Source organism: Spermophilus citellus (assembly GCF_964194105.1).
Source record: "Spermophilus citellus genome assembly, chromosome: 10".
Classification (NCBI taxonomy): domain Eukaryota; kingdom Metazoa; phylum Chordata; class Mammalia; order Rodentia; family Sciuridae; genus Spermophilus; species Spermophilus citellus.
Window position 1 is genome coordinate 71,053,562 of NC_138197.1, and position 26,598 is coordinate 71,080,159.

General features: G+C 45.4%; 1 protein-coding gene and 1 pseudogene across 2 annotated transcripts in view; one reads left to right on the plus strand and one right to left on the minus strand.

The window, feature by feature from the left end:
* The window catches only part of GALNT6 (polypeptide N-acetylgalactosaminyltransferase 6), a 36,122-nt gene continuing 9,524 nt past the window's right edge, over positions 1-26,598 (minus strand). The window contains exons 3-12 of the mRNA XM_081309582.1: positions 23,372-23,965; positions 21,443-21,615; positions 12,207-12,356; positions 11,171-11,405; positions 8,008-8,125; positions 6,178-6,378; positions 5,510-5,641; positions 4,801-4,902; positions 3,351-3,503; positions 1-1,561 (exon numbers count right to left, since the gene is read on the minus strand). Of these exons, the coding sequence (XP_081165708.1) occupies positions 1,448-1,561; positions 3,351-3,503; positions 4,801-4,902; positions 5,510-5,641; positions 6,178-6,378; positions 8,008-8,125; positions 11,171-11,405; positions 12,207-12,356; positions 21,443-21,615; positions 23,372-23,862 (1,869 nt within the window). The 5' untranslated portion in view covers positions 23,863-23,965 and the 3' untranslated portion in view covers positions 1-1,447. The remainder of the gene's footprint in view (positions 1,562-3,350; positions 3,504-4,800; positions 4,903-5,509; positions 5,642-6,177; positions 6,379-8,007; positions 8,126-11,170; positions 11,406-12,206; positions 12,357-21,442; positions 21,616-23,371; positions 23,966-26,598) is intronic.
* Positions 1,933-2,591, plus strand: LOC308659036 (large ribosomal subunit protein mL46-like; annotated as a pseudogene). The gene has a single exon. The product of its transcript is annotated as a large ribosomal subunit protein mL46-like (transcript).

Below are 26,598 nucleotides of genomic sequence, written 5' to 3' on the forward strand. Positions count from 1 at the left end.
TTTTTTTTTTTGGTACCAGGGATTGAACTCAGGGGTGCTTAACCACTGAGCCATATCTCCAGCCCTTTTAAATATTTTATTTAGAGACAGGGTCTTGGTAAATTGCTTTAGGGCCTCACTAAGTTGATGGGGCTGGCTTTGAACTCATAATCCTCCTGTCTCAACCTCCTGTGTCCTTGGGATTATAGGCATGTGCCACCAGTCCAGTCCTGGCAGTAGGGGGAGCTTTCTACCTCGGGCGAAGAGCCAGTAGCACATTAAGTCTGCTCCATACCATGCCTATGCCAGTACAGTGGAAGGGATCAGTCTTTTAGTCTTGCTCGACTCTGCAAATTGTCCCCGCTTGAGTTCTAGTCTCAGGGTTGCCAAATACCTTGCTGGGTGTCCTTGGACAAATTCACTTGTCTGGGCTCAGTTTCATAATATGAAATTAAAGGATTAAAATATCAGTTTTCAAATTAGGATTAAAATATCAGTTTTCAAATTAGGTTCATAGACCTCTACAAGTTCATGGATTGGAGAGCATTGCCCTTCCCTCCCTCAATTTTCACCATGCTGCTTTGCTTTTTCTACTTTATATATGGGGCTTAAACTTGAGAGTCACTGCTTCCATGAACTTTTTTTCAGCATTAACATCCCAGGATTTCCAAATGTGGTCTCCTTCCACATGGCTACACAGCTCTATTGTTCTAGGCTTTATGGAAGCCAGCCAGCTGTAAATGATCAGAATGGGGTGAAGAAGGCATAGTAAAGCTGGTGGCTTGTCTAGTGTTCTTGTGTGGTGGAAGGAGCTTTGGTTCAGCAGTGAAGAGCCTCAGTCTTAGCTACAGCTATCCACTAGCTGTGTGACTACAGACAGACTCATTTACCTCTTTCTGCTTTAGTTTCTTGTCAGTAAAATGGGCACAGTGGTTCCTGTCCTATCTTTCTCACAGGATTATTGGAAAAATGAAATAAAATAAAGGATATTCAATGGGATAGGATACTTCCTATGAATCATGATCAGTTCTACACACTTTGGGCTATGAGCAAGGGAGGCTCTCTTTGACCTCTAAATCCCTCCATGAGAGCACCCTGTTTCACTAGATTCTGCAGGTGCTCTGGGTGACCAGGGCTTCAGGATGGGGATACAGAGGTATTCTTCTTGTGTTCAGCATTGCTGTCCTGGGCCCTCCCCCAGCTGCCTTCTCTGCTTTGGAGGACTCTGTTTCTAGGGCAGAAGGAGAGCCCTAGGCCAAGTATCATGTGTCCTCAAGGACTCTTCCATCAGTGTGGAGGAAAGAAAACGGGTCCAATGTTGCAAGGAGCAAGATGGTCCTGCTTTGACATCCATTGAGTTTAGCAATCCATTTTTAAGGCCTATTGAGGAGCTAGTGTCAGTTTGTCAGACATCAGCAATCCTGTTTCCTGAGAGGATCACAGGAGCTTGCTGGGGATGATCCAGGGCCTAGACAAAGAGCCAGAGCTGGTGGGTGTCCCTGGGATTACAGGGGGCCATGGTTGGTTTTTTGTCCTGGGATGTCAGGCAGGTACCAGATCCTGAGTTCCTGATGAGGTGATCCTAAAAGACAGAACAGCAAAGGATCAACTTGGGGGCAGACCTCTAACAGTGCTACTGGGGGGGGGGGCAGTGAGATAGGGGACAATTGAAGGAGGCAAAGGAACCCAACAAGGCACAAAGAAGACATTTGCAATTTCTCTCCTGGGAGGCAGACACTCTGATTAGCTGCATTTGTGATTCCCTGTCTGAGGCCAATTCCCCAGCCCCAGCTTTAGCTTGAGTGGCTGAAATAAAGGAAAGCAAGACCAGAGGCTAATAGAAAAATGCTTTCAGAGGGTATAGGCAGGAAGCCTGGGTTCTTGCAGCCTGATCCTTTAGGCCACACTCTTAAGCAGTGGGTCCCAGTGGTGCCTGTTGGGGGTGTTGTCTGCATGGCCACGGCTAATCTCCAACCCACTGACTGCATGGCAGCTCTGCTAAAACAGATATATAGAGAGAACAAACTATATTCAGACCATGAGCTTCATGCTTTAGATGAAGTCCAGTGACTAGCAAAGAAGAAAGCTGACCTTTGATGAAGAACAAGATGAACAGAATATATTACTTGGGCAAGATTTGGAAGACATGGGAGCAGAAATTCCAATTGTAAATCTGGAGCTTGTATAACAGAAGCTGATAAAACAAACAAACCTTATTGTACTAGAAGCTAGACTAGGAATTTATCCTATTAGAGAGAAGCCTGAAGATGAGGATGTTTAGATGCTGCCCTCTCAGACAAAGTAGCAGTCTGGGGAGCCCCTCCAAGTGACAGCTGAACAAACCCTGGCCACTCTCGCAGAAAACAATATAGAAGCCAGGTTCTTAGGAAATGCATCTTGTGGCTACTACAAGTTCAAGTTCCCCGCAGGCAACGTGGACAGAAAGTAACTTTGAAGCCAAAGTATTCTTCTTCAAAGCACTACTACTAAGCAGAGACTTTTCCCAGGCCAGGAAGAAGGGCCATCATGTGTGCACCAGTAAGGAGGAACTGGGCGACTATTTGAAATCAAAATACTTGACCCAGGTTAGGAGATTTCTTTTGGATCTCTGAAGGAAGGAGCTTCCTGTGGACAATGCTCAGACAAGTCAGGGGTTAGTACTTCAAGGATGTGTGGTTACTCTATATTTGCAGGAAATATCAAGTAGCAAACTAAATTCTGAGAATTAAATGTCAAGAAAGAGAGAGAAAAAAGAAAAGGAAAGGAAAACAAAAGAAAAAAAGAAAGAGAAAAATGCTCTAAGGGACTCCTGCCAACCTAGATGTCCAGGCTCAAAGACCTGAGGTCACTGCTGCCTGCCCTCCATTTCCTGTCTTTGATTTTATTTTGACTCCTCCCTTTCCTGCAGCCTCGGGTTAGGCTCCTTTTTCCTGAGCTGAAAATGGGCTCAGTGATATGGACGCTACATTATATATCCTGGAACAGTGTGGCACCATGGAAAGAGCCTGTGCTTTCAAGCCAGACAACCTAGGTCTGAATCCCAGCCTGCCAGTTCCTTGTGATGAGTCTTGGGTCAGTTGTAAACTTGTTGAGCTTCATCTGGCTCATCTATAGGCATGGGGCCACTGCCTACCTAAAGATGCTTGTGCCACAGCAGAACTGGCCATGGGCCATAATTGCCAACCCTATGTTTGTATCAGCCAGAACCAGTCATCACTTGACATTGATCAAGTCCTGAGAACCCTGTCTGTCATCAAGCCCACACTCACCAGGTCACCTCATGGTATCTCAGGCAGAAGATACAGAGAGTAAGCAGCAGGCAGATGTGGCCTTGAGTTCTTGATTCCAAGATTTCTGGGCAACTGACTCACCTGGGTCAATTCCCATTCCTCATCCTTGGGCACGTGGCTATTTTTGCCAGTGAACTGACATTTCCGAAGGCCCAGTGTTCTAGCGCTGGCATGTAGACACAGCTGCTTTGCGACATTGTGGCGAAGGTCCCTCTGGGTTGTGTACTCAAAGTACTGGAAGTCAAGACAAGAGGAAGTTTTGATGAGCAGGTAGGGAGTGGCCCACTGCCTTCCAAAGCCACATGCCCTAAGATACCATCCACAGGTGGACTGCTGGGAAGGAAAGCAAGTGGACCAGGCCATGCTAAGACTCTTAGTAATTCTTGTTGCCTTCATGATTTTTACCAAATATAGGTTATACTGGAATAACAATGAATGTATATTTATTTATTTAATTAAATTAATTAAATTTAATTAATTAAAATTTACTGTGCATGGTGGCACTTGCCTATAATCCTAGCAACTCAGAGGGCTGAGGCAAGAAGATCACAAGTTTGAGGCCAGTCTCAGCAACTTAGCAGGGACCTGAGCAACTTAGTGAGATCCTGTCGGAAGTAAAAAATAAAAAGGACTGGGGACGTAGCTTAGTGGTAAAGTACTTCTGGGTTCAGTCCCTAGTACCAAAGTAAGTAAATAAATAAATAAAGTAAAATTTAATTTAATTTAGCCTCATTTTAAGCAACATCTGTGTGTAAAAGCATATGTTGGATAGTTCTATCTCTGCTATTAAATTATTACTAGAATAAAAAATGCTCATCTGTGTGCCACCTAAAATCATCTTACAGGTCAGTAGTTTAAGAAACTGCTTTTGAATGGCTTTGTCTTCATTTGCACATGCTGGCAGCCTGTTCAGGGTCCCGAGCCACTTCTCTCCTTGCTTCAGCTCTATTTTAAGTACCTCTTATTTACTAGCGGGTGTACATTTAGGGTAGTAGAGAGACAATGAATGGGGAGGTTACTAGTTATTTCTCAGGGGAGTGCTGGGGCATTCTGGAGCATGGGGTAAACTTCTAGGATGCCAGGTAATTGTGAGATGTCAGTAGGTGACTGTTTGGGGGTCCCTGCTGGGTGAGAGGATCAGAGTGGTAATTTCTGGGCAGGGGAGATAAAAATTGAATGTAGATAAAGGGAAATGTTCAAAAATTTTCACATTTTCCTGCAAATATCAGCTGGCTTCCTTCCAGCAAGGCTTCTCTGATTACAGTGCTCTCTCTCATCCTTCTCTAGCATCCAGCACTGCTGCCAGTGCGCCCTCTGTCCCCAGACTTCAGGTCTTATCTGTTTGTGTCATGCATTACCCCTCAGACTGAGCTCCCTGAGACAGAGATGGTACTTCCTCCGCCTTTCAGACCACCTCCACTCCAGTCCTTGGGAAAGAACTATTTAGAGTAGAGGAAGGGAACTGTGAGGAGAGGAAGTGCCCCAGAGATTGGCTTCTCTTGGGTCTGCCTGGTATGGGTGGGCTGTTTACCTGATTGCCACCGAGGCCATGGCAGGAATACATGATGAGGGGCTTTCCCCCATGGTTATTCTCACCCACATCCAGGCACTGATCAATGCCAAGGTTCTTGATCTGCAAGATGGTAAACAGAGAGGGGAACCAGGGTAGTGTGACTGGGAGTTTCCAATTTTATGCTGTGAAGCCCAACTGGAAAAAAACTTTCTCTTCTACTCATCTTCTCTGCTCATTAACCCAGATGCCAGGAGTTCTAGCAAAGTGAGGGAGAGGCAGGACTGAACATCCACCGTGGGACAGGATGTATAACCTCTTAGGACATCAGGTTCCTTGGAAGATTTCTTCCTTGGAAGAAGTTTCTTATGAGCAGTGGTTCTCAAAGCATGTAATGCCCAGACTATCAGCATCTGATTTTCAAATCCTATCCCAGTCATTCAGAATCAGAAACTTAGAATGGGGCCCAGCAATCTGTGTTTTAACACATCTCCTTGGTGATTCTGATGTGCACTGACATTTGGGAACCACTACTTATGGGTTGCTTCCTTCTGATCAGGTTTTTACCTATATCTAGAAGTCCCAAAGTGGACCCTCCATCCTCCTCCTGGATAAAAGATTGTGGTAGTAAAGGTCAATTCTTGTTTGCCATTCATAGTGGGGTAGGTGGTCTTGAACTTCTCAGGGGGTTGCTGTGATAATAGGTAGGCAGTTTGATTCTCAAACTTACAGCTCCATAGAAGGTGGGATTCAGGTCAGGAACAAACATCTCTGGGTAGATGTTGTGAAGGAACCAGGAGAAGTTGTGGCAATGTAGTTGTTCCCGCAGCCGCAGTCGTTCCGAAATGTCACCAAAGGATTTCTGCCAACCAACCCAGTCCCCTAAGGGTCAGTTCCACAGTCTTGACCTTCCCGTTTGGGTTGAGCAGCTCAGACAGCGTGCTGCTCCCAAGGCCACTTTCTCTCCTGTGCATTCCCATTTAGGATCTGCTAGGGCTAGTTGTTCAGCCTCATATCCAATCTCAGACTCCCTACCTTGGTTTAGGGTCACCCCCCTGCAAAAAAACAAACAAACAAAAAAACCCCCACCACTTCCTCATTTCCTTTGACTGCCCAGTAAGTCCTCCTGGTTCCCAGTCCAAGCTTCTCAGAGTGATTGTCTTGTAAGAGGTTCTTTCCCCAAAATTTCTTCTCTCCCCTCCCCTTCTAAATAATGCTGTAATTCTCCAGATAGGGACAACAAGGGCTCCTCTAGCCTTCAAGATCCATGGCCTCCCCTGGGCTCTATCTCAGGGGCTCTTCGGGCTGAGGGGAGTCACCTGCCATTCAGTCCCTGACTGGAGTCTAGGATTCTGTGCTTTACTTCATCCTAACACTCTGAGCACCACTTCCTCTCACCTCTTGGGCCATCTTTGCTGCCTGCAGATTTCTCCTGTAGAAAATCTTCTTGTAGTTATCCAGCCAGACCTCAGCCAGGCGCACTTGGTTGCGAGCAATGACACTGGTGCCCTTGGGGAAGGTGTGGGGACTCTTGGTACGGAACACATGGCCTACCACAGAGCAGGGGATGATCTCCAGCTGGCCCCCACACTGCCACACCTGGCACAAGAAGAGACAGGACCGTGTCTTAGGAAGTGAGGTGTGAGGGATAATCTCCCCTCAGGTAGCTATGTTCAGTTTCCAGGGCACTAGACTCTAGGTCCAAGGACTCAGTTAAGTGTTTCCCTCTCTTCCTGGAAAAAGGGACATTGACCAAGTTTCTTCCTAGGCTGTGACTATACAATTCCAGGCTCTGTGATGTTGGTTCATTCTCCTTTAAGCAAATAGAGATTTACAGAATCCTGAGGTCACTATGGCCCACTTTAGAGAGGAGGTAGTTGGTTCACTTTGTGCTGCCCACCTACTCTTCACTCTGATCACTTCACTTTTTGTCCTGAAGATGTGATTTTATCAGCTCACCTAGGTATTACTGGAAACTAAAGATCTCCCAAGTCAGAGAATTAGTGCACTAGTCAACAGCAAGGACTGTCAACTGCCAAGTAGCCAAGTGGTTCCTCAGCACACCAGTTTCTCAGGAGAGAGACTGAACAGTGAGTCAGAGACTCACTGAGTAGCCTAGAATCAGAATCCTGGGAGTTACGATGACTGGCCAGTGACCCTTCTCCATGCCAGTGGGCTGGCCAAAAACATCCCTTCCACTGGTCTCTTCTTTTGGGTTTCATGTGTGGAGATATGTTATTGTTCTCTTTAGCTTCTGTAGTACAATCATAGTCAGATTATAGCAGATATCAATTATGTGTTTATTATGTGCCACTGTAAGAGGTGACTTCAAAAATGAACTCATCTAAGAGTGGTTGGGGAAACAGAGTCCCAGGGACCACAGGCTGCTCTGCCCAAGAACCAGAGAGAGGCGGGACAGGGCCAAGATCACTGTAAATGCCTGTCTGAGGCAGTATTTCCTGGTGTCAGGTGCCAGGAGAGAAAGATGCCTGGGGGTGGAGGATGATTGTAAATATATCAGCTCCACGTTATTTATAGAAAAGTTACATCTGTGTAAATGTGAAATAAATGTCCTTAACTCAAAAGAAAGAAAGAAAGAAAGAAAGAAAGAAAGAAAGAAAGAAAGAAAGAAAGGAAGGAAGGAAGGAAGGAAGGAAGGAAGAAAGAAAGAAAGAAAGAAAGAAAGAAAGAAAGAAAGAAAGAAAGAAAGAAGAAAAAAATGAGCTCATCTACTTATTACTTTTTACTGGCATGGGGATTTGAATAGGTTTCATAAAGAGAAAATCCTTTCTTCCTACCCCAATCTTGATTTGCCTAATTCTTAAAATCCCTCAGAGTTCTGGCATTTACCAAAATCAGGGTCTCTGTCTTCTCCTACAGTTATGAAGAGTTTATTTAACACAGACAGAGAAACCCTAAGGGGATGTGTCTTTTGACATGGGAAGGAGAACCTATTAGAATCCCCAGTCCCCCCATGTCTAGTCCTTATTGCCTCTATTACCCCTTCCCTCCTAGAAGTTCTACCTAGTAATTTATTTCAAGTCATCCCACTGATTGCCAGAACCCTCTGCCATGGACAGGGAGGGGAGCAGAGAAAGGGCAGACCATGACAGAAAACAGCCACCCTTTCAAGTTCAGTTCCAGATGTGACATCCCTGCCTAAAGGACAGCTCCTTGTGCTGTCCCCTGGGATGTTGTAGTTTCCCCCGAAGCCCTCTTCACTCTCACCCGCAAGGACATTTCCACGTTCTCCCCTCCCCAGATCTCCATCTGATTATCATAGGTACCGATGTGCTCAAAGTAGGACTTGGAGATGGAGAAGAGGCCACCAGCAAATGTCGGGGACCTGGAGAGACAGAAGGAGAAGCATGTGCATCTTCTGCAGGGGGAGGAGCAGGAGGCTGTTGAGGAATGCTGTTTGTGAGCTCACTTCCTAGGCCTCCATAGCCTACCTCCTCTTCTTCCTGGGACATGTAGCCCCTCTTCTGCTAAGTCACCTGTCCACTTAACTTTTACTTTGTTATTTTTCCCTTCTAATTCTGGGTCAAGGACAGGTGTAATTATCATTACTCTCCTCTGAAAGGCACTCGTTCATTCATTCAACCAAGAATGTATGAGACACCAGCCTTCAGCATGTGTACTATACATGAGGGGCGTCCAGAGCTGACAAGGACAATCCCATTCCCTGAGTACACAGTATAGTAGCAGAGCAGGAAGCTTCATTGCTAACTTTTTGGCAGCAATGTGCTAGAATGAAGTAAATACTCAATTTTTGGAAGTTGTGTGAAATTGTTTTTGAAAATAGGCAGGAGTCAACTGTGAATGAATGAACACATATTATCATCTGGGCTGGCCCTATTCTATGTTGGGGTCTTTGGCCCTTTGATGACTATAAAGCCACAGTATTAGCAGGAATCTAGCCCTGGTGTTCTAAGCTGCCTGAGAAACTCAAGATGCCAGTTACCTTGAAAGGGGGAAACTGATAAAAGGTGCCCCTGGAAACAATGGGAAGAAAGTGTGAGATAAGCACCATGTTTGGACTATGAGGAGCAACTAGGAGGCCATAAAAAGATTCTGGCATTCAGACAAAGGCAAGGAGGCATAGACCCAACTTAGGTAAATTGACAAAAACATCTCATTCTAGAATTAAATACCAGGCTAAGGGCGGGGCACCTGAGTGGACAAAGGGAAGTAGAAGCATAATGGAAGGCAAGAGCACTTAGTCCTTGGCTGTTGGCTTCTGCACCTGAGCCAGGCTGGCTTGAATAGCTCTTTGCTGCCCTTAGTGGGTATCTGCATATGATAGACCAAGCAGAAAGAAACAGAAACTTTTTGTGTAACCCCAGAACCTATCAAGGGGCCTTCATCACAGTGAGGTCCAATCAAGGTTCAGTGGGCTGATCCACCAAGGTGACTTTACAAGAGCCTGACCTTGGTAGGTTACCCTGTAGTTGCACTAATCTCCCTGAAGTTGGCTTTTGCAGCCACTTTCTGGGAGGAATTTCAGTTGGGAAACCCGAATGCTCAGCTTGGCTTCCTGTCACTGGTTCTGTCCTCCCCAGGGGTCCTAAGCCAGCATAAGTAGCATCCAGAGAGGCTCAAAGAGTCCTAGAACTCCAGATGGCTTTGAAGCTAACCTGCTCTTGAGAGTCTCCCCCACTGTGGCCTGTCTCATCTCCAAAAGATCTCCTAGACTAAGTCACTGACAAATCAGCTGTGAGGATAAGCCCTACACAGGGAATATCACAATAGATCCACAACCAACAAGCAACCTCTAATAAATGCCCTCTATTTCTTAGCCCTGGGATCCTTCTGGCTCATCTGCCTCTCCCCTTATTTTCTCACCTCCTCTGTGAAAGAGGAGGTGAGGAAGTCCTATAGAAGTCCTGCCATGGGCCACTCTGTGAAGTGCCTTGGGCATGCCATGACTGCCACCAGGGGATTAGAACCAAGGAGCAAATTCATTCCTCAAACACTGGAGCTTTGTTCTCCAGTTGTATGTCCCAGGATGCTGGAGCTGGGGATGTCAGTGATGAGTGGCAGCCAGGCGCCTTGTCCCTGACTGTGTTGCTATGTGTCTGGCCCCAGTCTGGGTGTGGGATTTATTGCTGTACATGCCAAACAAAAGACATCTATGGAAAAAGTGGAGGGTCACTAGGGAATTCCAATTCCTTTTCTCTCTCCTGTCCTCTCTTTTCCCTCTGTTTCTAATGCAGACAGACAGTTGGCAGTTCAGTATCCCTGGGCACCCGAGCTATCTCAACTGAAACTCTGGTCACCATTTCTCAGGATTCTGGGCATGTGCAATGGGAGGAACCCCAAGCCTCTCCTCCTTTCAAACCTCTCTGCACCGGGCACAGTGGCACACACCTGTAATCCCAGCGACTCAGGAGGCTGAGGCAGGAGGATCATGAGTTCAAAGCCAGACTCAGTAACTAAGCAAGGCCCTCAGCAACTAAGCAAGATGCTGTCTCTAAATAAAATATTAAAAAAGGTGCTAGGGATTTGGCTCAATGGTTGAGTGCCCCTGGGTTCAATCCCCAGTACCAAAAAAAAAAAAAAAAAAAACAAGCAAGATTGCATGTGGTTGGTAAAACCTGTGATCTTTACTATCTGGCCCTTTACTGAAAAAGTTCAGGGCAGCAGGGTGCAGTGGTGCATGCCTGCAATCCTAACAACTTGGGAGGCTGAGGCAGGAGAGTGGCAAGTTCAAGACCAGCCTATGCAACTTAGTGAGACTCTGTTTCAAAATTCAAAATAAAAATTTTTAAAGGCTATGGATTTAGCTCAGTTGTAGAGTACACCTAGGTCCCTAGTACTAAAAAAAAAATTCAGGGCAACTACAAATTGCAACAAACTTTAAACTGCAGAAAACTTATTTTCTTTAAATATGTTCTCAATCTCTTAGAGACCAGTACTTAGGAATGCACACCACCCCTACTTATTACAATGGCTATTCAACTCTGACCTTCACCCATCTCTCACCTGTTCTTCCAGCACCATTTATGACCTAAGTGTCAAAAAGAATCAATGAGATAAAGTAGAAGCCTTAGTCCAGTGCCTGGTGCAGAGTCAGTGTGAATAAGAGCAAGCTGTTTTGGTGTGCAGCCGTAAAGTGCCATGGTTAAGGCTATGCGGTAGACAGAGGAGGAATATCTTTGCTACCATTTGCTACCTGCCTGATCTAAGTCAATTATTTATCACTAGGAGCCTCACTATAAAACGGGCTATCATAGTACCTACCTCATACAGAGTGAGGATTAAATAAAAATGTCAAGTACTTGACAGAGCACCCAATAAATGCTGATGTGGGATGGCACAGGTCCCTGGAGTTGGGCAGGACTGTGGCCACAGAAGTCATGTTGGGGGCTCATCAGGCTGTGATCCTTACTTGATGGGGTAGGTCTCATCCTTGCGCCTCTGCTTCTCATGGTCAGGCAGAGTCTCCCAGCCAAAGGTCAGGCTCCAGTCAAAGTTGCCACGGCTGTGGGCTCTGCCCCGCTGGACAGGCTTGAAGAACGCAAAAGTATTCAAGTCGATGGTAACAATGTCTGGACTCACCACTGTTGTCTTGTCCTCAGCAATTCGAGCCAACAAGGGCTCCAGCCAGCCATGGAAGCACTCACCTGCAGAGCCAGACCAGGAGGTAGCAGTCAAGGTCCTCCCCACAGTTGAACCAAGCCCCACCCCAGGCTTGCATCCCTGAGACAGGTCCTTTTGACATTTTCAATGAACTTCTGCATATATTACTTCATTGGGCCTTCAGAGTAATAATTTTGTTTAGGTGAATAAGATTAGTATTCTCATTCCCATTTTACTAATGAAGAAACCGAGGCTGTTCGTGGAAGAGTTAGAATGGGAACCAGAGTTTCTGACTCCAAGTCTAGAGCTTTCTCTAATATATCTCACAGCTCTTACACAATACTTTTTTCCCCCTGAAAATTATTGGAAAGAAGAATGATAGTGAAATATAAGATGGATGCTAGTTGGCTAATAAACGGGTATTCTGCTGGTTGACCTCCAAAACACCAGGAAAGTGTTTTGACTTTTATCAAGAAGAAGGCCTTTCTGACTCCACATGGCTCCATAGGAAAGCCCCACCCAAATTGTTCCCAGTTTGAGGTCTCTTTGAGGCACAGAGTTCAGAACAAAGTATAGGTCGGGGAAAGGTGGAAGGAAGAGCGTCGAGGGCTCCAGAGTACACTCTCAGCAATTTTGGGGTCACCAATTGTTTTAGAGTTATTCGTGCCTCCTAATTAAACATCCCTGGGATTGGGGAAGTAAGGGGCAGAAGAAGAAGAGGCTCCCAAGCTTCCTTCACTCCTGAAAAAGTTCAACAGGGTGGTCTCAGCTTTTCATTCTGCCAGGAGGGAGGGACAGGTGGTAATGTGGGCCTCCTGGGTGCCAGGCAGGCATCTCCTACTCACAGTGGGCATCCAGGAACGTGAGCACCTCTCCCTGCGCCACGCTGGCCCCCAGCAGCCGAGCAGTGATCAGCCCCTTCCGCTCCTCCTGCCGCACCACCCTTACGACCTGCAGCTGCTGCACATACTGCTCCAGCTTCTCCTTCAAGTACTCTGGAAGGGACAAGGCCACTGTTGCCAGTTCACCGCTTTGTTGCAAACTTAATCCCCTGTGGGCACCAAGCCTAGGTGCTCTGAGGTCACCAGAACACCTGAATGCCAAATACCCGCCACCCCCACTGCATTGAGCCACTCCACAAAAGGCTGAGGTAAAAAAGGGGGACAAGGGAGGATGGCAGAGGAAGGAGGAAGTCCCATCTGCAGCCAAGTCTCCTTGAGGCTTTGTGGTGCCTGTTTGCTGAGGCACCTCTCCATATTCCATGACAGCATCTCAGAGTTGTGTTTTGTGAGTACAAAATGACAAAGGCTCTCAAGTGCCTCTCACAGTTTCTCTACTGTCCCTGCCACTGCCTTCAGAGCTGTGATTCCGCCTCCTTCCCCCTCACACCTGGTGGGTGCTCCCTCATTTCTCAGTGTCTATGATTCCCTGGCTTCCAGGATCTTTGGAATAAGTTTGACTGACAGAGCAAACACGGATGTTGACTGCTTGCCAGTCAGATCAACTGCTGGATCATCAGCAAGAAGTCTTAATACTTTCTTCTTCATCATCATTTTTGTTTTGGTGCTGAGGATCAAACCTATGGCCTCGCTTATGCTAGGTTAGCACTCTACTACTGAGCTACACCCTTAGCCTTTTTTATTTCTGAGACAGGGTCTTGCTAAGTTGCCCAGGCTGGCCTAGAACTTGTGATCATCCTTCCTCAGCCTCCTAAGTATCTGGAATTAGGGCTGGGGTTGTGGCTCAGCGGTAGAGCGCCTGCCTCACACGTGTGAGACCCTGGGTTCGATCCTCAGCACCACATAAAAATAAATAAACAAAATAAAGATATTGATGTGATTATGCAATCTGTATATGGGGTAAAAACGGGAGTTCATAACCCACTTGAATCAAATGTATGAAATATGATATGTCAAGAACTATGTAATGTTTTGAACAACCAATAATAAAAGTTAAAAGAAATATCTAAAACAACAAAAAATAAATAAAATGCATAATTGAAAAAAAAAGATATTGTTCCCATGTATAACTAAAAAAAAAAGTATATGGAATTATAGGCATGTGACACCATTCCTATAATCAATCAATCTCTCTCTCTCTCTCTCTCTCTCTTTCTCTCTCTCTCTCTCTCTCTCTTTCGATACACACATACACTTTAAAAAACAACTATACACCAGTTGTCTGCCATGGGCCAGTCACAGTGTTAGGGACTAAGTATACAGTGATCACAACTGTATGATATTTGACCTAAAGAGCACATTGCCCCATGATCTGTCAGTGATCTACTAGGGGTAATGCAGGCTGGGCCATTCTTGCAAGAGGACCAAACATTTGAATTAGAAGGCAGCAAAAAAAAAAAAAAAAAAAAAAAGCTTTCTGAAAGGAGGGGCATCTTCACTGAGATCTCCAGCTCCTTTTGAGAGGGAATATTCTGTTTCTTTACTGGCCTTTACACTAGCTGTTCTCCTGGTGGGGAGCATTCAGAGTGGTCTTCCCTAATGATCCTGGTACTCCACCTGAAACCCTCAGCACATTAAAAATAGCTCTATTCTGAAGGAATCTGTCTTGAAACATATTCCACATATACCTGTGCCACTGTTCTAGTCTCAGTGGTGCAGAATGGAGATTCGTGTAGTGTTAACAACTGTGGCGAATCTGTGTCCTTTCCTTTTGGATCCTGAGATCAGCCCAGTGCACAGGCCCTGCTCTGAATTTTACAAACCCCATGGAATCAATTTAGCAGACTGCCACTAATCCTGCACACATACACACATGCACACTATAGTGAATACTTGAGTACCTACTATGTGCCATTCACTGAACTGGGTATTTTCATGTTGACTTCCTTCTTCAGTCTTTTCAATAACAACTCTATGGAACAGGGAGTATTACCCCTGATATTAACAGATGAAAAAAAATAGATGAAAGACTCAAGAGTGATGAGCCCAGAATCACAGCAAGTGCAAAGGGCAGCTGTGGGTTCCTAACCAGCCTGCGTCTGAGGTGAGGCCACTTGGCCAGGACAATATGCATGGCTTCAAGGTGGTCTCTGCAACCTCTTGCAGTTATCTGAGGACTTACCACTTCCCCATGTGTGAAACCCCGACAGGGAAGGAGATAGATCAAGCTCCTCTTTTTGCTTTTTCTAAGGAGGGTAGAGCCCAGGGGAAAGAAAATACAATTTGGATTTTGTGTGTGTGTTGGGTAGGAGGCACTACATATCAACCCTTTTCATTTACTCTTTTAAAAATTTGAGACAGGTTCAAATGAAGTTGCATAGCCTGGCCTTGAACTTACAAACCTACTTGTGCAGCCTCCCAAGTGGCTGGGATTATAGGCGTGCCCCACTGTGCCTGGCTATAATTTGGAACTTCAACTCTTCTCTTTTCTTCAATTCCTGACATGGTGCTGCCTTCCTTGTGAACGGAATCCTTTAGGCAATCAAAAGGGGAGCTGTATCTTACTTACTCCAGGAATGAGAACTCTTCCCTCTGGTATCAGGATCTTATGAGTCAAAATTAGCCTCCCATGGCAGCTTCAGTTCAGTGATCTCTTAGTGAACATCTGATAATGCATTTCCAGGTGCCAGATATTGTCCTGTGCAGGGAGAAACCTACCAGGTCCTGCCACCAGGGATTTTGTAGCCTTATGACCCAACCACAAGCCCAGGGGCTGGCTCTGACAAAAAAAGAGGGAGGAACCCCAAGCAGGAGCCTCACCTTCTCAGCATGGCTCACATTTCCCCTGAGAACTGGTTTAACTCTGCTCACAGGAAGCTCATGGTAGTGGAGGTAACCCAGAGTCAAAACATCATAGGAAGTGGGTTTTGTGGTAACTGAGAAGCACTGAGCTGTGATCCTCAGGGGGATCTGAGCTCTGCAAAGTTCTCCCACGATTTCCTTCCAGTCTCACGTGGCTAGGCTAAACCCGGGGATTCTGAGCCTGAGAGGCTCCCAGTCCAAGGCTTCTGTCCCTTCTAGGGAAATGAGACAGTTCCCTAAGAAAGACCCCCTGATAATTCTCCAATGGTCCCACCCTACTAACATACAGAGAATACCAAAACTGAGAATGGAAACAGGCAAGCCCATCTATGCTGTCTCATGTTTCTCAGATGACAGTCTTTTAATTTAGGTTCAGCACTATCACTCCAACCATGCTTACTCCTCAAGGCTCGAATCCACAAGACTGCAGTTGCCCTCAACACTCATGCCTCATGCAGCCCCATGGTTTGAAATAAATACCATCTATATGTGGAAGATTCCCAAGTCTTCCTTCCTGGCCTTGTCCTCCTCTTCATTTGGACATCTAACAGAACTGCAAACCTAATGTATGTCTCCCAAACAACTTCAGATCCTAACCCACCTCCCTACCCAGTTTCCCCCCTGTCAGCACAGGGAACCAGCATTTCTCCAGCTACTCCAACTTGGAGTCAAGTGGATTCTTCTCCCTTTTTCTCACTGTCCATGACCAGCCAGCCCATCAACAGGTTCTGCCAGTTCTCTCTCCATCCCGCTGTTGCCCCAGCACAAATGTCTTAACGGTCTCTGGGCACCTCAATTCTACACTACTCTCTCCAAACTATTCTTAACACAGTCACAGTGAGCAACCAAGCTATCTTTTAAAACTATAAATCAGATCATTTCACCAATAATGGTTTAAGGTACACTTAAAAACAAATCTAAACTCTATGGTGGTTTCTTTTTAAAAAAACTATAGAATATCATATGAGCCAGCAATTCCATTTCTGGTTATATACCCAAAAGAATTCAAAACAGGGACTCTGATATTTGTACATCCATGTTCTAAGCAGCACTATTCACAATAGTCGAAAGGCAAAAGCAGCCAGGCACAGTGGCGTAGGATCGCAAGTTCAAAGCCAGCTTCAGCAACTTAGGCCCTGAGCAACTTGGTGGACCCTATCTCAAAACAGAAGATAAAAAGGGCTGGGGATGTAGCTCAGTGGTACAGTGGCTCTGGGTTCAATCTCGAATACCAGGAAACAAACAAACAAACAGACAAAAAGCAGAAGCAACACAAGTATCATCAACAGATCAATGGATAAGCAAAATGTGGTATATGCATAGGATAGAATATTATTCTGACAGATGTTCTGATATAGATGAGTCTTAGATATATTACTACATTAAAGAAGATAGTCATGAAAGAACAGATGCTGTATGATTCCACCTATATGAGGTACCCAGATCCATCAAATTCACAGAGGCAGAAGGTAGAATGATGGTTTCCAGGGCTGGGGGCAAGGAGGATGAGGAGTTGTGGTTTAACGGGTACAGAGTTTCAATATGGGAAGATGAAACTGTCAGGAGCCACTCTGGACAGGAGCTGTGTACACACCTTTAAGTCCTGAGTAAAGAGGTACTGAACTGGTATTGTACCCCATTGCAATGCAATTGGACTTTACCTCCGCTGGGGTAAGAAAGATGCAGCTCCAGGAGTAGGCGTCACCGGATGGGGTTGAATTACACCCACCTGTTTGTTGCAACCGTACCCTTTGCCCTTTTTTGGATAGAATCTTCCATAGATTAGCTCCCCCCATTAATAAAACCCAGGTTTGAGGTGTGCTCCCTCTCTTTCTTGCCTACCTTGCCCCCTGGTGGGAGCTCAGCTGAGGAACAGTCACTGAACCCAATGAAAAAGGTATTTCTCTGACTTTGTGTGATTATTTCATGTCAGCTCAAATTCACTTGGAGTGATCCTGATTGATTTAGTGACGGGCAACCACATGAAACCATTCTGGAGATGAACAGCCATGATGGTTGCACAACAATGTGAGTATATTTCATATTAATGAACTCTGTCATTAAAAATGGAGAAAATGGTGAATTTTGTTACTTGTGTTTTACTCCCCCCCCCACACACACACAACCACATACTGCTCACTGCTTATAAAGGTCTTGTGATTCAGTCCACTCATCCCTTTTTAATTTAATTGCAGTGCTGAGGATTGACCCCAGGGCCTCATGCACACAGGCGAGTGCTTTACCACTGAGCTACTCACACCCTCTAACTCCTGCTCGCTCACTGTACCAGTGTTCTTTGTGCTTCCTTGCCCACTTGCTCTCGGCTTCTTTGGCCTTCTTTCTGTCCCATAAACATGCCAAGCCTTAGGGACTTTGCACTGACTGACTGTTTTGCAGACATTATTGCTGGGATGCCAATGGGGATGGAGACAGAATCTCTTTATGGGGAGAAACAGAAGAATGTAAATAGGGTTAATATGGAGACAAACTGCAAGTAATAAAGCAACTTTACTTGTTAAAACAGACGCTGGAAGTTGTAAGTCAACTACAGTCACAGCCTTTGAACAATTTCTGATTATATCACTGACAACTCTTAGGAGTTCAGGAAACCTCAAAACGGCCACTCACTTCAGTTCTGACAAGCAAGGGATACAGAAGTGGGAGAATCTTGGGGGGTTTCCTACAGTGCATTCATAGGGTTCCTGCAGGGCACCCAGATAGGACAGAGAGCAGGGACACTGCATTTCAGCAAAGGCATAGCCCTTTTTTTGTGTGTGTAATGAGAGCTGCCCCTTTTCTCCTATCCTGTCCTTGCTCATCTCTCAACCTTCCCTACCCCACCTCCTCTCTCCTAGCCTCTAAGGCTTGTGTTCATTTCTCCACTCTTTCTGGGCCCTAGGTATGTATCTGATTCCCCCAGTAAATCTCACAGGAGGGAGATCTAGGTTGTCTCTTCCTCAGCCTCCCCCTGGGGCAGGACAGGGTCTTGAACATGGAGTGTACTGTTTAGGGTATGGCTGACTGATGGGCTTGGGGGCCAGTTTTCAGAAGCTGGTAGTGTTTGCCAGACCAGGAGACCTGGACACTGACCCAGTCACTCAGGAGTGAAATCTGTGCCCTGATTTTTGACTGGCACTGGGTCTCCACCCATCTCAGTATCAAATACCCAAATACTCCTGGTCATAGGGTTCCTGCTGGGCACCTAGACTGGGACAGAGAGCTGGGACACTGCATTTCAGCAGAGGCACAGCCCTTGTTTTTGTGTGTGTAATGAGAGCCGTTTAATCTGATTGAATAGTCAAATGCATAGGAAATTTTACCCCACTGTGGACTGCAGATCTCTGACCAAGGAGCTGAGGTTTTTCTTTTGTTTTGCTTTTGCCTTTTCCCACTCAACAGTGCTTAAAGTATCTTTAGAGTCTGAAAGCCCTCAAGGTTGGGTTGTTTATTTTATTTTACTTATTTACTTCTTATTTATTTTCTGGTATTGGGGATTGAACACAGGGCCTCGTACATGCTGGGAAAGCACTTTAACATTGAACTACACCATTAACCCTTTTTTATTTTTTGTGGCACTGGGTATTGAACCCAGGGGTGCTCTACCACTGATCTACATCCCCTACCCTCTTATTTCCCATTTTTTTATTTTTTATTTTTTTAATTGTTTATTTATATATGAAAACAGAATGCATTACAATTCTTAGTACACATATAGAGCACAATTTTTCATATCTCTGGTTGTATATAAAGTATATTCACACTAATTCGTGTCTTCATACCTGTACTTTGGATAACAATGATCATCACATTCCACCATCATTAATAACCCCTTGCCTTTATTTCTCATTTTGAATCAGGCTCTTCCTAAATTACCCAGGTTCGCCTCGAACTTGTGATTGTCCTGCCTCAGCCTCTTAAGTAGCCATGATTATAGCAAAGGCATAGCCCTTTCTTGTGTGTGTGTAATGAGAGCTGCCCCTTTTCTCCTATAGCTAGGACTGTTAAGTTTAGAGTGCACAAATTCTCTGTGGGGGCTTCACATTGTTGAGGGCGATGGTGCTCTAGTCTCAGTGGAGGAATAGAGTTTTCAATGAATTCTTGGAGCATGCTGACAGAAAAAATAAGGTCCAAGTTAGGTTTTTCAGGAAGATGAGCTAGGGGTGCTAGAATTGTCCTTAAGAGAAAGTCCAGGGCAGCAAAGTAGGAACAACCAGAGAGAATGTGAATGTGTGTCTGATGGCTGCTAGGAGCAGAAAGAAGTTTTGGAGAGGTGCCTGGAGCTACTGCAAATTCTGCCCTACGAGGCACAGGCTGTTCTGCCCTTTAGATGCTTCCTATGCCAATCTGGCACTCTGTCGTTTGTCCATCCTGGTCACAGGAGTGGCTTAACTGGGCATTTATGAACTCAGAAAGTCCTGTGGAAGCAGTTCATATCTCCCACCCTATGGCTCAGGGGTTGAAGCTTCAGAGGGATGAGTAGCACAGGGCTGGGGGAGCAGGGGTGCAAAAGAGCCTGGTATGAGAGGAAGCTGATACACTCGCTCCTGCTCCATACAGCCATTCCATTTGCTAGTAAGAGCCCTTTTAGACCACTCCCAAGGCCCTCCCATATCTGCCCAACTTTTGCCCTTCCCTTTCCAAAAGCCTAATCTATACATTCCTTGTCCACTAGTCTCTGACCACATTCCTGACACTTACCTTTGTAAATGATGCCAAGTGTCTTCTTGCCTGGGCAAATGTTAACTCCCGAAGAAATGGGTTCGACAGTGCTCATACTCAGGCCCTCCTTTAACAGCCCTAGTCCTCTTTCAGCATCACCCACAATCCAGAGGGCAGGAGGAGGCTGGGGAAGTGAGGAGGGACAACTGCTCTACTAGAGTGGTCCAGGACATACGCTGCAGGTATGGAGTCAGTTCCTGCCTTTAATATGGGAGTTTGGATATGGAGGCTTGTCTGGGAGAACCCCAGCCACCACAGGCCACCTGAGAGGAGGCACTAGCACCTGGAGACTCCCAGTCTGTCTATGCATCATCCTACAACCCCTTTACTAGTCTGGAACCATCGTCCCACTTTCAAGTGGTTCTAAGAACTCATTCTTTGGACTCTGGGTCGTCTGCCTATCTTCTTGCCAATTACCCTCCTCCAAAGCTGCCATCCTTCTGAAACAAGGTCATTGTCCAGCTTAAACACTTTCAATGACTCATTTCTCCCTAAATAAATACATTTATCCTGGTATGAATGTTAATTCAACATCTTTTTGGACTCATTTCCTACCATAAGCCCAAGCTTCAGCCACACTAGATCTCTCCAACAAACAATTTCATTTCTCTAGGATTCTGTTTATGTTGTTCTCTCTCCTGGGAATCCCCTTTATCCATTCCTCTTTCCTAGACATTCATTCTTTAAGGCCCATCTCCAATCTGGCCTCCCCTGTGAACCAGGCCCAGACATGCAAGGCAGAAATAACACCTCTGTCTCTAGACTCCCATGGAACATGGCCCCCACACAATGAATAAAATGAAACCATTGCTTAGGGAGTGATTGATTATTTGATGTCAATTACTCTGTGTCACATGAATCATCTCATTTATCACCTATCTCAGACCCCTTACCTACCATATAAAGAATTCAATTGTCCTCATTTTTAGAAAAGGAAACCAAAGTTCAGAGAGGTAAAATGCTTGCCCAAGCTCACAGAGCTAGGAAGAGTCAGAGCTGGGATTTAAATTCATGGAGTTGGACTCCCAAGTCCACACCCCTTCATATGTGTTCATATGGCCATACCACTATCTGACCTGTGAGGGCTGTTAGTTGGCCTTTTCAGGATAGGGTCTGTCTTGTTTGTCAAGACACCCTGTGGGCCTGGGTCAGTGCCAGGCACAAGCACTCAGTAAATGTTTGTGGAGTTGATTGAAGTGAGCAAGTAAGTGAGCAACCTCACTTACCTATTAACAACCATAGCAAAAAGAGCTTCTGAGGTGGAGACTTCAGAAGAGTGTTCTAGCAGGCAGGCAATAGGGAAAGGCCTGTGTCTACCCTCTACCTTGTCCTTGCCCAGCATTTCTGAGTTGAGGTTGAGCCTGGCAGCTCTCAGGGAGTCCTGAAGGCCAAAGCTGCGAAGCTCTTGGAGTTCTTGGGGTCCAGTGGAATAACGTTCAGGCTCTATGAATGTAGTCTCCCTGCCCCCACCTGTCTTGTGCTCCTGGCGTCTATGATGAGTGCAATGCCAGGCAACAGGCCTGATTCCTTGAGAGAAACTGTCCTCCTTCTCAGAGTACCCCTGGGACCCCAGCCCCTCCTCAGGGCCCCTCAAGCCTCACCCTCAGTGCTGGCATCATCCACCAGTATGATCTCCTTCAGCAAGATGGCAGGGCTGGTGTATAAGACACTGTACACCGTTCTCAGCAGCGTGGACCAGGCCTCATTGTGGAACACAATAATGACACTGGTGCTGAGCAGTGGGGGGCAGCGTGGGAATTTCTGGTCCACACACCTGGAAGGATGGGAGAATGGAAACAGCTGTCCAGGTCCAGGGAAATTCTAGGAGTAGGAAGGGCTGGGTCTAAAGCTCCCCTAAACCATCGTTTGTTCCTCTGAACCGCTAGCTGACATCCCCTGCTGGCTCCTTGATTTCCTATCACGTGCTCTGAGCTTTGCACAGGTCCTAGCCAACACACTCCAACCTCCCCTGGTCTCCAGAGCTGGCTCAGTGCTCCAGATGCGATGCTCAGTCTTTCCCACCTCCTCCTTCCTTCATCTGTTCTCTACTATCAGGCTAGGACTTCCCAGGGCCTACTCTTTCTCTGTAGTATGTGTATTGTGTAAAGTGAAATCCAGTCTAGAAGTCCCCAAGGGGTAAGTGATAAAGGGCAAATTTGACATTTGAGAACACTGACTACAATTTTCTTACTCAATGTGAGGAAAAAAGGTTCTTCCATTTTTAATTTACAGTTCCTCTCTAATCCATTTCCCTATTAACATCCTATAATACAATTCTACTATCATAGTCAATTTCCTACAAACGTTTCTCTATCCCCATCTACTACAACAAACATTCTGTGGCATTTGGCCACACTGCCATCTAGACACTCCATCTTTGGGTGAGAATCTGGAGCTCGGTGATCCCATGGTTTAACACCACTTCTAGTCCCCCTCTGTTGTTCAGAGAGATTGCTCATGGGCCCTCCAGAGAGATTCTCCAATTTCCTCCACTGTGCCTCAAACAATGCCCTCCTTTGCCAGCAAGCTTGCAGTAACACCAAGTGACCCTTGTTCTGGGTTATGATACTTGTGGTCCAAGTCTGAGGAATTGCAGGCTCACAGCCCTAAAGGATCCTAAATTTGGGGATGAAGAGCTGCATATGAGAAAGGCCAGAAAGAGTCTAACATTTTTGTTATTGTTGTCACTGGGGATTGAACCCTGGAGCACTCTACCACTGAACTATACCCCCAGCCCTTTGTATTTTTTTTTTTTTTTGAGACAGGTCTTGCTAAGTTGTTGAGTCTGGCCTCAAACTTGGATCCTCCTGCCTTAGCCTCCCGAGTCACTAGGATTACAGGGGTGGGCCACAGCACCCATCAAGGGTGTAACTCCTAAATTGAAAAAGACAAAGGCTGGGTGGGGACTCAGAATCTTTAACTTGAAGACAGTGTGAACACAGCTGTGGCCACATTAGATGAGGTGGGAGCAGTTCAAAGATGGAAGTGTTGATTTCATCTTCAAGACTGAGAATATAAACAGTTTCAAATAAAGGCTGGAATGACTTCATGGTCTTGTGGCCTTCATTGGAGGAAACCAGGTGGTGCGGGGACATTCCAGACCTCCAGGGCTGTAGTTAGGAAACATCAGCTCTCCCAACAGCTTTGCCTCAGAGTCCCACAGTCTCTGGGACAGGCCTCAGCAGAGGGCAAGGCCACTGAAACCACAGCCTGCTATCAGTCCTTCCCAGGTACCTCTGTCCCCAATACTAGTCCCAAACCCTGAGTTCCTTCTTCTCTATCCTGTCACCTTCATAACTGTGTTTCTCTCTCTCAGGTCTCTGTAGGTCTCTGACCTGCCCATAATATTCCTTTAGTTCCTGGGATAAGGACAACTGGTCAGTGAAAGAAAAGAGGGCTTATAGGAAATCCTTCCTTGTACTCTCAAATGCCCTTCAACTTTATTCCTGGCACATGGCCTGGGGCCACAGTCCTAACTTCCAAATCTCTGGTAAAGCCCGGGCCTCCACCCAGGACTTAGTGCTACTTACTCAGGGGGTCGGGTGTCTGGCCCCAGGGCCCTGTGCAGGGAGATCCGGTCACTGGCAAAGGCATTGAAGCAGTGCTTCTTATAGCCCTCTTCCTTTTCCTGGATCTCCAGGGGGGTCCACTCACTCTTCTCAAATGCGGTCCCGTCTGCTCCAGGGCTGTTGGGGTCCTGTGGGGGCCGTTCCCAGAAAGGCTTCAGCTCAGCTGGGGTATAGAAGCCAGGCAGGCAGGACTGATCTTTGGAGACTGGAGCCTGCTGGGGCTCTGGAGCCCTGATCTGAAGCTTGGGCATTGAATCTCTAAGGTTGTTCACAGCCCCTAGCATGATGTCCAGCACGTGATCCTTCTGGTTCACCAGAGACTTCAGCCATGGTTTCTCTGTGGTCTGCTTCCTGCTACTTGTGTCCTTTTGCCGGATGAAGAGGAAAAGCATGAAGGCACTGCCCACCATGGCCAGCCGCAGGGTCATGTGCCGTCTGCGGAGGAGCCTCATCCTCCACAACCAGTGGGGACCCCAGCAGGCTCAGCTCCAAGTACCAGGCCTGACCCTGAAAATAGCTTGATATGTTGTGGTGGCCACACTGTGGGGTCTCGGCCTGAGAAAGGAAGGGAGAGAGAAAAATGAGGCAAGATAGGGTGGGCAGGGAGCTGGGGTTTGGGGCTATAGTCCAGGCTCTTTTCTGAATAGTGGCATCACCTTTAAACGGTCACAATGTGCTGGTGCTTAAATTTTGTTCATTTGTAAACTAAGAAACTGGGCTCTGTTTCTTTCTTGCCTTAAGATCCTGACTTTTCATGGATTTGGGCAATTGGAACATTGAAACTCTACAGGAAGACAATCAACATTAACATTTTAGGAAACAACTTGGTACTAACAAGTAAAATATATGTTTGTATGTATTGGTACTAGGGATTGAACCCAGGGTCACTTTACTGCTGAGCTATATTCCCCGTCCTTTTTATTTTCTATTTTGAGACAGTTGCTAAGGGTCTCACTAAATTGCTGAGGCTAGACTTGAACTTGCAATTCTCCTGTTTTGGCTTTCAGAGACACTGGAATTTCAGCTGTATGCCACCACACCTGCCAGGTTTGTTTATTTAAAATTTTACTTGGTTAGCCAGATATAGTGGCCCACACAATTATTCCCAGAGACTCGGGAGGACAAGGTAGGAGGATCACAAATTTGAGGGCAGCCTCAGCAACTTAGTGAGATTCCATCTCGGAAAAAAAAAAGGTCGGGGACAAAGGCTGGGGATGTAACTTAGGGATAAAGTTACATCCCCAGCCTTTCTGAATAGTGGCATCACTATTCAGTGAGTTCTTCACTGAGTTCTATCTACCCCCAGTACTTAGTACTCCATTCCTACTTTTATGTCCCAGATAAACTCTAGTGCATGCAAACCAGGAAGCCTAGACAAGAATGTTTATAGGAGCACTGTCAAAACCACAAAAATCTGGTAACCATCTACAAGTACATCAGCAATAGAATGAATAAAGTGTGAAATAGCTGCACTATGAAGTTCTCTACAGCCATAACAAAGAATGAACCACTTCTCCATGCAACATGTAGACCTAAGGTTGGGTGGAAAAGCCAGTTGCAGAAAGACTTACATAGGGGCAGGGAATGTGGCTGAGTGGTAGAGTACTTGCCTAGCATGCATAAAGCCCTGGGTTTATTCCCTAGCACCATAAGATCAAATAAAAGGAATACACATATGGTGTGATTCCATTTACAGACAATTTGAAACCACGTTGACCCTAAACAACATGTTGTTATGAATACAAATGCATTTTTGTATTCATATTCATATTAAATAGGTATTAATATAAACTATAAAGAAACTAAAGGAACAATAAAGCCAAAGTTTCTGAACAAGGAAAAAAAAGGTATGGGATTAGAGATGGGCAATAGGGAACTTAGAAATAGAGCTTGACTTTGCCCCGAATTAAATAATAGCTGCTGTTCACCAGAAGTCTTACTGATAACATCAACAGTCAATCCATCATATTTGTTATATATAATAGATATGGTGAAAAATGCGCATGAACCAGGGATCACTTTTTAGTGTGATACTCAATTTTCTGAGGAGAGAAACTGCTCATTTGAAGATAATTAGTGTTGCATGGTGTTTTAACTGGATACTCAAAATAATGGAACTCACCATCATAGCAACAGGAGGTAGCTACAAAATTATTACAGGAGTACAATATGTACAGTTATTTTACGTAGTTATGATTTGTTTTTTGGTGCTGGGGATATAATTCAGGGCCTTGTGCATGCTAAATACACAATTTAACACTGACTTACATCCCCAAACCCCAGTTATGATTTAATATTGTACCTTTACATTGGCTACATTTCTCTCCATTCAAATGGTATCATGTGTGGTCTATATTTGTGTGCTTAAGTTCTGAGAAAATTTAGTTTTTTACATCCGGGCACGGTGGTGCATGCCTGTAATACCAGTGGCTTGGGAGGCTGAGGAGGGGAATCACAAGTTCAAAGCCAACCTCAACAAAAGCGAGACACTAAGCAACTCAGTGAGACTCTGTCTTTAAATAAAATACAAATTAAGTCTAGGATTGTGGTTCAGTGGCCAAGTGCCCCTGAGTTCAACCCCTGATAACTCCCCCCAAAAGAAATTAACTTTTTATAATAGATTTTTGTATATTTTATGTTAGTAAATAATAAAATAGATTAAAATAAATTTTATCTACCTATATTTCACATACTCATGACATATCTAATTTTTTTCAATATTTATAGGATAAAAGATTTGTTAGTTTTTTAAACTGTTGAAAATCTCCCTCTTCACACACACACAAAATTCATGTATGAATGCACCCACATAGTTTAAACCATATTGTACAAGGACCAACTAACTGTATTCTTCCAAATCTACTCATTTATAATGAAAATTAAAAAAAGATCTTTAAACTTAAGATTTTATGATACTTTCCAGGCAGGACCAAGCATGGGTGCTCATCAGTTTCCAACTTCAGGAATGTATCCCACACCTCAAAGGATGAGTATTTGCAAAACTTTCCTGGGGCCAGCTCTGGAAGTCTAAGGCTCACTGATGGAGCACTAGATGTTGGTGGCAAAAGAATGGAGCATGAATACGGTACTGCCCCTATCGTAACAGCACCTACCTCCTAGGGTTGGTATATGGATTAACTTTGAAAAAAAAAATGTGGAAAAACTTGGCAGTCTCTGTACATATTAAG